Genomic DNA, 10,714 nt, shown 5'->3' on the forward strand with positions numbered 1-10,714 from the left:
TTTTTTGCTTAGTCCTGAAGAACTGTTGGGTTTTTGTCATGGTTTTGACCGCCAGAAGAAAGTGAGAAGCTGCAGGATACATATAGACATTTGGAACATTCACACATGGATCCAAAATCAAGTCATGAGATACAGCACATACACTTAATATTATTTCAATTGCATTTCCCATTCCATTGGTTGATGTCATAGCCTACATTTTTTAACAGGACATTATAAACAGTTGATCAGACACAATATTATGTAATCTGTTTGATACACAAGCATTCGCAAACTTCATTGCTGAAAAACAAACGGTCCCTAGCTTCAATGTACCGGATGAATAAAGACACGTTATGAATATACGCCTATAATAGTATCGAACGCAACAGAAGGGAGGTGATTGGACAAGGAGAACTGTCAATATCACATAACTACCGCTCCGTCCGTTGAGCTCCGCAGACAAGTAGGCGAGAGTTTTCTGCAGATGTGTTTCGGTATGGAGAGATAATACAGCGGCGAGCAGCGTGGCACTTCAGACTTTTACAACAGACAATCTCTAGACCAACCTGATCTGACTTTCTACACGGACTGGATGTGGCGAAAGGAGATAAAGCGATCTGATTTGTGAACTCAACCTGTCTCTTTTCAGCCTGTCTCTCGACACGAAGGAAAGAAAATGCCTGTAGTAACTCTGTTGCCTTTCACTGCGACTCCAAATAGGAAGTCTTCCAGCCCGACTTCTTTTCGACTGACTGAAAAATTCATTTTGCTTTTAGTTTTCAGTGCTTTTATTACGCTGTGTATCGGAGTGCTTTTTTTCTTACCGAATTCGTCAAAGCTTCTCGGTGGAGTTTTTTTGCGCTCGTCATCCGTCGAAACGGCCACACGAACAGGTACGGATCGAGACTCCGGCGTTGGAGGTGGAAATACGGATAAAATAGTTAAAATAAAGAAAGATCACGATGAACTCTTAATTGAAGCCCAAGACACACTTCAAAAGCACCCCGAAGATATCAAGAAAGATATCAAAAGCGATAAGGACGAAGTTGTTCAAGGTCTTGTTGAAGGCTGGAAAGGTAACAACCTCCCCATTATTGAATATGTCCGACCACCCGGAGCAACAGGACAAGAGCCATCGGACCCAGAAATTAAGCAGAAAAGGGCGAAAATAAAAGAGGTAGGCCTTTGCGTTTCATTTTTTGTTGCTCTCAGTTAACTGATGGTCAGACTTAGTGATTAACCCCCGTCTTCCCCTTTGCCTCACAAAACGCATGCAGTGGTTATAGAAAGTCAAAATAAACCAAAGACAAACAGTAGAGTTATATGCTAAGAGTATTCCATTATACTGACACCAGCAGCAAAAGCAGCGGCTCATCCATTAGTCCCTGCCCTGTCCATGGTCCTGAAGAATGTCGAGGACATCCATCACTATCTGCAGCTTTTAAGTAACTGCCTCTATGAGGGTGTCATAAAGGCAGTTACTGGCTCTCACTCATACACTTACTAGCCGATGTATACTGTGACAATACTTTGTAGTTCAATAACATTTCACGGTAGTTTAATACAAAACCTATCCCAATCAATTCATTTTTAAATGCTTCAGCGCCTTGTTATTTTATTTAACTGAGTATCTCATGTGGATGGCTCGCACAGAGCAGCTTGTTGACACAACATGCCCATGATGCTTTGTGGAAAATTGCTTGGGTCAGCATTTCACAACCTCGCATTTGCTTACATAGTGTTACATCACAATGCAAAAAGGCAGTGAGCGTTGCATAAGTGTTGCATACCCTGTGTCTGCGTGTGTGTCTATAAACTGAGGGGTAAACAAATCAAATATAATTTAATGATTTATCAGTTTTGAAGATAGTCATGCAGACCTGGTCGTGTCTGTGATTATTATTATCATTGTTCATCATTGACTAAAGATCAGCAAGAAACTCAATCACAACATAGTTTTGTAAAGCTCTGTGTATGAATAACCATGAGTGTGTGCGCAGTCTGCGCACGCATTTGTTTGTGTGGTTTCCCTGGTTGCCCCTTAGACACTGAAAACAACGTACTGACACTGTTTTTTTTCATGATGCTGGATGCAGTCTGATGACACTGTAGTAGCCTATTATCCCCTTCCGTAAAGTACGGGTAGACCTGCTGCTCGCCAAATGCCTACAAAGATCAGAGACGCAGAGATCAGTCTGTCCTGTGCGGCAGCAGATCTGTGTTGGATGAAAGCCTGGGGATTCTTACAAGACTAGCTTTTATCACACAAGGTTGAAAGGGGATGAATTAAGCTCCCACAAATAGCCATCATGACTGATACAGACTGTGTATTTTCTGATGTGTGTTTTACAGCACCTATGCAGATATTGAGAGCCGGGTCTAGGCGTTATTATCTTTGCAAAGCTTATATATTCACTCACTTGTAGAGGGGGAAAAAACAGCAATTTATTGCAATTAATGTCAAGAACATGGGGAGAGGAGGAAAAGGCAGGGGCTTTTCATTGGGTTTTGTCTCAGCGACACCCACTGTGGCCTTTCAAAAGTATTTTTGTACAGGGCTTAATATATCCAGAGAGAGAGAGAGAGAGAGAGAGAGACAATCGAGGACTGTAATGGGGAACTGACTGATTGCTGCACATTCATAAGAAGACTGAGGAGAACTGATTGGCACTTTGCGTTTGTTTCTGTTCAACTGGAACATTCTAGAGGAATAAAAGGGTTACACATGATGTCAAATGAAGTAAAAGGTTTTAAAATTCCTAAAGAAAGCTTTAGATTCCTCTCTCAGCTTCACACTGTGAGAGTATGTCAGGGCTTCTGTCAGAGCAGGGAAAGGCGTTTCACTGCACAGACGGTTCCTGATTGAATGGATCTGGAGGCTTTGACTGCTCTCACTCACGGCCTAATGCAGCCGGCCTTGGAGGCATCTGGGTTGGTTTCTTTGGCTTTTAAATGAGGCTGCTCTGTCTAAGAGACTATGTCTGACTGCTGTTGATGATGAAAATAATCTGAACTCTGCAGACTGTGCGTGTGTGTGTGTGTGTGTGTGTGTGTGTGTGTGTTTCTTTGTTACTGAAGTTAAAGAGAGGCAGAAGAGCTGAAAAGTGAAAATGAATGTCTGGGTTATGTTTAGGACATATGCGTACAGAAACACACTGTCTGTAGTCTTCAGATTGTCCCCAAGCTACGAGGGTTCGCTCCAGCTACGAGAATGATGTTTTTCTCGCGATCAGATGGACTCAGCTCCACTGTCAACTGCCAGTCAGGCTGGCTGCCAGCTCTGTGTTCCAGTGTGACTTTTGAACTCAGCATCAGCTCATAACTGTCACCCCAAATGATCTCAGTCCTTTACTGAAATACTCCTGATGTCATATAGTCATATAGTTTGTCTCCTACTCCATAACTCCCCTCCCTTTGTCACACAGATAGACAGGTCAGGAGCATGCACACTGACACACACACTGACACACACACGCACACACACACGCACACACACACACTTGCCATTGTCTTCCTTCATTCACTGTACATTATTTAGGCTCAGTTTCCTTATGTACCTAGTATTAAAGTAGCGTACTTCATGTTAATAATAGGCTACATTAGGGTTTAAACGATCTTAACACAACATAATTATGGAAGTGGAATTGACATGAATGTTTGGGAGATGTAGTGCTCCACTAGGGTCTGTCTTTATTAGTGCCATTTCAGCTGATGACACTTTTGCATCTCAGGACTGCTTAAGTGATGGAATGTTAGTTTTGTATGTTTGGTATTTGTATTTGATGGTATGTTGGTATATATGGTATTTGTGATAACAGATACATACATCATGCAGTATCTGACAGTGTTTTCCCTGTGACCTGAAGCCTACCAGATTTAAGGGACAGAGCATTGTTCCTTCTGATCATTGTGACCTGATCCTGAGGACAGGGGATATCCTGAAATGCTCTCCCTATCTGAACAGCTTTATAGAGGGCCGCCTAAAATACTGTCATGTCCTGTCAACACTTCAAAAAAGAATAGAGAAAAAAAAGCCTTTCCCATGCTGTCACTCTCCACCAGAAACCGGCTCCGTCGAAGCCTCGGTCGCTCAGTGGGCCTGACAGCGTGCCCTCAGACAGCCTGGCACTAGGGGTGTGTCCCACGAGCTCCATCTGAAAGCTCAAATATCTCTTTTGTCATGTCTAATAGCCTGCATCTCATTAGCGGATTCATGTCAGAGCGGCCTTCTCTCTCGGAGCGGTGATTCATCGCGGAGCTCAAGAGATGACAGCCCCCGGTGACAGAGACATCTTAAGCCAGCGAGATGACAGAGATCGCCTAGTCACTGTTCTGCTCTGATTAGCAAATTACAGCAGGTCCCCCCCCCTTCGGGCCAGATGGGAACCACTTGCCAGCATGCGTGCCTAGACTGACGTCCCCAGCTTGAGCATCTAGGGCGGCCCATTGGTTTTCTGATAAACTCATGGCAATCATTCTGGATGAGGAGAGCAGGTAAATTGCAGAGAATTGAACAGCACGCGTTACATTTCCTCCACGGTGATTGTTTGTATTTTTGTCTCGGCTGTCTGGTGTGTTTTATGTGTTTTGTTTGTATTTATGGATCTTGCTCGTGTCAGATGTTTGGCAGTTTGGGTGACGAGTTGGATTCTGTTATTGTGATAGGAAAGTGAAGTAAGTACATATGCTGAATAATTCAGCCAGACTGCTTTTTGCTGCTGCCTCCCCGCATCCCCCCCACCCCCCCATACACACACAGACATATAAATAAAAGATGGATGGGAGACGGGGCAAAGGAGTAAAGATGCATAGAGAAGAAGAAATGGAAAAAAGAAAAAGAGCAATTGATGAAGGGAGAGAGCGAGAGAAAGAGAGAGAGAGAGAGAGAGATAATGGTGATGCAAATGTTGTATTATTAAGTGTTTGGTTTCTTTCTGACCACATACACACGCACACGCACACACACAAACACACACACATACACGCACACACACACGCACACACACACGCACACACACACTGATACTAACTATACAGGATCAGTGTTAGGGTGACAGAGACAGAGTTTGACCTGCATGCTGACACAGAGCTGTAATTAAGTCCTCAGATAAGGCAGGGATTAAATGAGATGAGAGAGAACCTTTACAAAACATACAACAGTGATGCAGCAGTTTTTGGGTCACTTCTTTATGTTTTGTTTTCATTTGTTTTCGTTTTTGCCTCTGCTGCCTAGACACACAAACACACACACACACACACACACACACACACACACACACACACACACACACACAGACACACGAAACTTTGCTTGACCTGCTTCCTGTAGATCTCTCAGATACTCCCGACAACTATAGAGTCAGCTGAATATTGACAGGCAGTGCTGCGAGGCTCACACATCTTTGTTTTCCTCTCTTTACTCACACAGACTAGTCAAGGTCATATCTGATTGGCTGTACACTGGGTCTGTTTGGTATCAGAGGAAGGCTGCCTTGTTGTGGAGGGTGGTAAGAGATTGGGCTTTCAATCACAACTGCTCACAGTGATAGGCTGCTTTACAGCCTTGGCTTCATTGATTATTCGTCCTCCCCCTTGGAGGATGATAACAGTTGATGAAGAGGTGAAACACGACAGCACAGAATAATATGAGTTATTAATTCATGTGGGCCCAGAAACGACATGGCAGGAGCACTGGCTTGCCCCAATCTATAATACTTGATTGCATTTGAAATCTACTGGATTAAGGATAGAAAAGTTTTTTTTTTTGTTTGCTTTAATCCTGGTTATGTAATAGGCTGGCACTCTCACATTCATGTTTACAAATCTGTTGTTTTATTTTCACTCTGACAAGTTCTCCATTATTGTGTAGGAACAACTAACAACTATGCAGGAACAAGACATTGGATTGAGCCATCTTTTCTGGTAGCATTGTTTTAAATAAATTCATCTTAACTAACTGACTTGGCCTTTTAAAGGTGTTCTACTTCAGCTCTTTAGCTCAGATACTGTGGCCTGTTAAGAAAATGATGAATGGTTAGCCTTTGAGCATCTTGGCCTGAAGACTAAGGCGAGGGAAAAATCAATTAGCCTTGTACGAGACGTTTGTTACTTTGTCTCGTGTCAACTTTCAGGGTCAAACCTGATTTTCGTGTTTCTTAATCACCTGATGATCAAACAATACAGGTGCCCACTGGGGTTTGTTTTCAGTTTGTTTTTAACATTTGGCTAATAGGCTTTATAAAAGCTTAAGGAGATATGCAAATCCTTTACTCAACCTTGACTCAAGTCATCAACCATGACTGGGAGCCCAATACCGTAACCATAACCATAAGCCATAAGCCATAACCTTCATTCAATTATTATTGGTTGAATTTCCTGTTTTAGATGTTTGCACACCTATGAAGTAGTTCCATTTTCTTGACTGGATTATATCAGTTTGACTATCAATTGCATATCAATTTTGATTATCAAGTTTGTTGTGATGTTTACATGAACTGTTGCTTTGTGACAGAGTAACAAATGAGTGGGCTGACGGGAGTACAGACCAGAGAGTAGCAACATGTCACATATATCTGAAATAGCGTTTAGTACCATTGCAGTACATTTGGGCTTAGGACTGCTGTGATCTTACAAGGCTAAGGCTCAATAGAATGCTAAGATATGCTATCTTGGCAACGAGAGTTATGGAACTACCGACTGGGCTTTGACTATTGCAACCATCAATTTAGAACTAGTAATAGCAGTTTGAATGTTTGAATGTTTGAATGAACCACCTCGAATGTGCATTATTTTCTGCTAGCTGAACACTGTGTCGTCCATTATGATTACTAAGATTCTCTTTTTATGAAACAGCCTCAGTGCATGCGGCCAGACTATAGTGTACATGGACATCCCTGGACTCTCAACTTCGGTCTCAACCTCTGTCTTACCTCTCATTTTTCCCAGTAGGACCTCGTTGTCCGAGGCTGTGTGGCCTCGTGGCCTCTAAGGCTCAGGTGGTGTTCTGCTTTAGCCCGCTGTTGTGGTCCTCTCCCCCCTCCACCCCACAGCAGTGAGATAGAGGCTCAGAGTGAGCAGCCGAGTGCATACCTAATGCCTGTACGACGGGAACACAACTCAGGCAATCCCTCACTTGGAGACCAGCCCCTTACTTCCAGGCCTGAAAACATGCGTTGTTCTCCCCCAAGAGGATGGTTGAAAGAGAGAGAGAGAGAGAGAGAGAGAGATAGAGAGAGAGAGGGAGAGAAAAGAATAAAATGAATTAAAGGTTGAATGAGGAGGGGAGATGGAGACTGGGAGAGGTAGATAGAGACAGGAATGGTAAGAAGGATGAGATGGAAGAGATAGAAAGTGATAAATACATAAAGAGATAGATAGATAGATAGATCTAGAGTCTCCATTAACTAGCTGTTCCATCTTCAGGAGTGGATAGAACAGGAGTGCCAGGATCTCCTCAGATTATCATCTACCTAGATCACAAGGGTGCACCACAGTGCACTCCCAACATCCATTTGTGTGAGATTGACTGTGCTTGAACCCGGACGCTGCTTTAAGAGGATGTCAGATCCACTCTGAGGCTAAAGTGAGTGTGCGGTGGGTGTTTCCTCTGGCCTGATACTGTAAGACGAACTCTAAGAGTGGCCGGGCAATTACTCTTCTCCTCCTTTCTTTCTCTCTCTCTCTCTCTCTCTCTCTCTCTCTCTCTCTCTCTCTCACTTCATCCACTCTCTGTATCTGGCCTGCTCCGCTGATTTCTAGCAGCACATTGCTCAAGGAAGGCTCCCGTAAGTCCCGAAGGTCGTGGAGACATCTGTGTCTTCTAAGGCCTGATGGAGTCAAAGGGTGGTTGGGGGTCTCTGGGGTGGATGTCAGCCCCCTGGTGAGAGATGAAGATGAAAGAGAGAGGGTAGTATGAAGAAGGAAGTCCGTAAAGAAGGATGTGTTGGTCTGCTGTATGAGTTCTCGTGAAATCTGTAGACCCCCCAACAGGCTTGCTCTGAGTTGAAGCGCGTTATTAGTAATACGTCCTTGTGTGTTTATGTTTTATGCCTTCCATTTTGATGTTCAGTTTCTGAGGAAGGCTCATGCAGAGCTAAAATGGACGTCGATCCCATTTGACGTCCCTGATTTCACACGATCCCAGCGAGCTCATACAGGAATGGAAGCTTTCCCATCAGTCAGACTAAATGAAGAAGACTGCCATCTCTGCTCTCCAAAGCAGATCAATAGACACTCAGGATGTAGGATAATAACTGCACTGATCTGTGTAACTGAGAGGAAGAGGCCAGGGGACTATCAAATCACTGATGATTTGGAGAACACAGCAACAAAGTGTATAGAAAACATTGTCTCTGTATACCTCTGCTTGTCCTCATTCACAGACCTCAAACACAACAGATTCTCCATTTAATCCTCTCCCTGACAGCGCGGTTTTATAGGACCTGTAAAAGCCTTTTGAGGATCAGGAGGCATCGATTTTCTGATTAATTCATCTCATGCTAAATAGCTCTCCTCGCTGTGCGGATTTATGAGATTGCCATGGGACAATTACTCGGGATTGATGCCCATCTGTGTTGTTTCTGTGTCTGAGCACTGAAGAGTGTTGAGCCTCCGCTCACCTGGGTATTAGATGCAAGGCTGGCCAATCCTGTGATTGAACTGTGGGGAAAAAAATCGGAAAAATAGCCAGGAAAAAAAACCCACTGAATTGTCCAACATGGTTCTGAGCTCTTTCGCTCTTTTCAAGTGCTTTTGTGGTTTTCCTTTCTACCTGGCGGCAGTTCTTGGAGTATGGTGGTAAAAAGCCTGGGAGATTCGGGAAGAATAATTGAGTTTGTCTTGCGTTAAAAGAGCCCTCCATCCAGTCAGGATTTATGAGAGTATCGTGGGAAGGAGCCGGTAGATTGATGCCCCTAGCATGCTGTGCTAATGGAGCCAGTGTTATGCTTCGTTTAGCTACTGGTTTATTTATCTTTGCTTTTCATTTACCACACACACACACACACACACACACACACACACACACACACACACACACACACACACACACACACACCACCTGCCTGAGAAGCAAACGTAATCCCAAGATGAGTTTCTCTGAAGTTGGACAGTTACGGCGAATAAAACTGTAATTCACTCTGGAAATGTTATCAACTGTTTGATGAAAAATGCATTTTTCTTTTCTCGTTGGATGACAAGAAAGTGCACTTCAAATGAAAGTGCTTTTGGGGGTCGTATTGCCTCTCAGATGGTGTCCCCCACAGAATGTTTAATGCTGTTATGCTCCAGCATAGCTGGGATGAAGAAGATTGTGGCTTTGACTTGTTTATGTAAACAGTTTGTTCTACTTTTGTGTCTTTCACATACCCTCGGTGGCGTGACAAGCTAAGAAGATGACATTTAGGGGAAAAGTTTGTTTTTGTTGTTTGTTTTAACTTTTGATTCTGTCGACCTCTTACATAATGAGACAGAATACACTTCAGCTTCTGCACCTCTTGGAAAGTGTTTGCTATTACAGTTTTTTCCAATCATTTTAGTTCTTGTACCTATACCATGGATACTTTTCCCAAACACTTAACACAGTGGGCTTTACAGACACACACCTCTGCATACCAGTTCACTTTTGGTGCAAAATGCAGTACAACAACCACACCACAATCAATTCTGCCGTAACTTTAACAGATGTTCCCTCTCAGAGTACAATGATCTAAAAAACACTAACAACTTGAAGCATTGCTAATTGCATCTATAAAATGTTGCTGTGTCCTCCAGTTTAGCATAGATTACTGTAGTGTTGCATTAAAAAAAGAGAAAAAACACACACAGACAACACTTCTTTGGACTACAGTAATGAAGTTTGTAATATGACAGTAAACAAATAATTCTAAACTGCTGCAATATGTTTCATTACAGCCATATGCTAGAATTGCATGTGTTACTGCACTATATAGGCTTACTACATTACAACAAAAAGGCATGAATATGCTACGTATTTACTGCAGTATTTCCAATGCAGTAAATTACATACATCAACACAAGATACAGTCTACCAAAGTACTGTAATACCACTAGAAGTAATGCTGATCCATTCTGTCCTCTGCATTTGGTGTCAAACTTTTACATGTTTGAACTTCGCATTTACGGTAACATTCTCCTCTGCATTGCATCTTGGAAATACGTCAATCCAAGCCAAGTATCTGAAGACAGTGTTGATATGTTGGTTTGCCTCTCACAATAGATGTCAAAATTGAGTGTTTCAAATTTACTGTAATTACTGTAAATTGAAGAATTGCATTCTTCAATCACTGTCTTTCACTGATAGCCTATGACTTACATAAAGAGCAGTACTGTAATAGTGGAAACAACTTCTCAGGAACAGTTACATCTATGTTTGCCTTCTATAGACTCTATTACTATTAGAGATAGTGAGAAGTCTGCAAGCCAAAACAAACTAAATAATCTAAATAAACTTTCTGCTAAATTAAGAATACTTTTTCTTATTCAAGCATATCATTTAATTTGTCTGTCTAAACAAAGCATCTTTCCATCTACAGTGATCTAAATTACTGTAAGTAAGGATTTGAACTGAAAGTTAACTGTTCTGAACAGAGTATCTAAACATTGGCAAAAAATGCTGTAGTTCCACAGTGTTTTGCTGGTAGTGAACATTGAATGGAACAGGTATCCATGAATTTTGGAAGAAGGTGTCATTGCCAGCATTTGTATCTAAGCA

At 42.4% G+C, this 10,714-nt stretch overlaps 1 protein-coding gene across 1 annotated transcript in view; it reads left to right on the plus strand.

Annotated features, from left to right (window-relative positions):
* Positions 1-423: 423 nt before the first annotated feature.
* Positions 424-10,714, plus strand: part of LOC105901295 (mannosyl-oligosaccharide 1,2-alpha-mannosidase IA-like) — a 125,623-nt gene continuing 115,332 nt past the window's right edge. The window contains exon 1 of the mRNA XM_031581597.2: positions 424-1,159. Within this exon, the coding sequence (XP_031437457.1) occupies positions 659-1,159 (501 nt within the window). The 5' untranslated portion in view covers positions 424-658. The remainder of the gene's footprint in view (positions 1,160-10,714) is intronic.

Source organism: Clupea harengus, chromosome 15 (assembly GCF_900700415.2).
Source record: "Clupea harengus chromosome 15, Ch_v2.0.2, whole genome shotgun sequence".
NCBI classification, from domain to species: Eukaryota; Metazoa; Chordata; class Actinopteri; order Clupeiformes; family Clupeidae; genus Clupea; species Clupea harengus.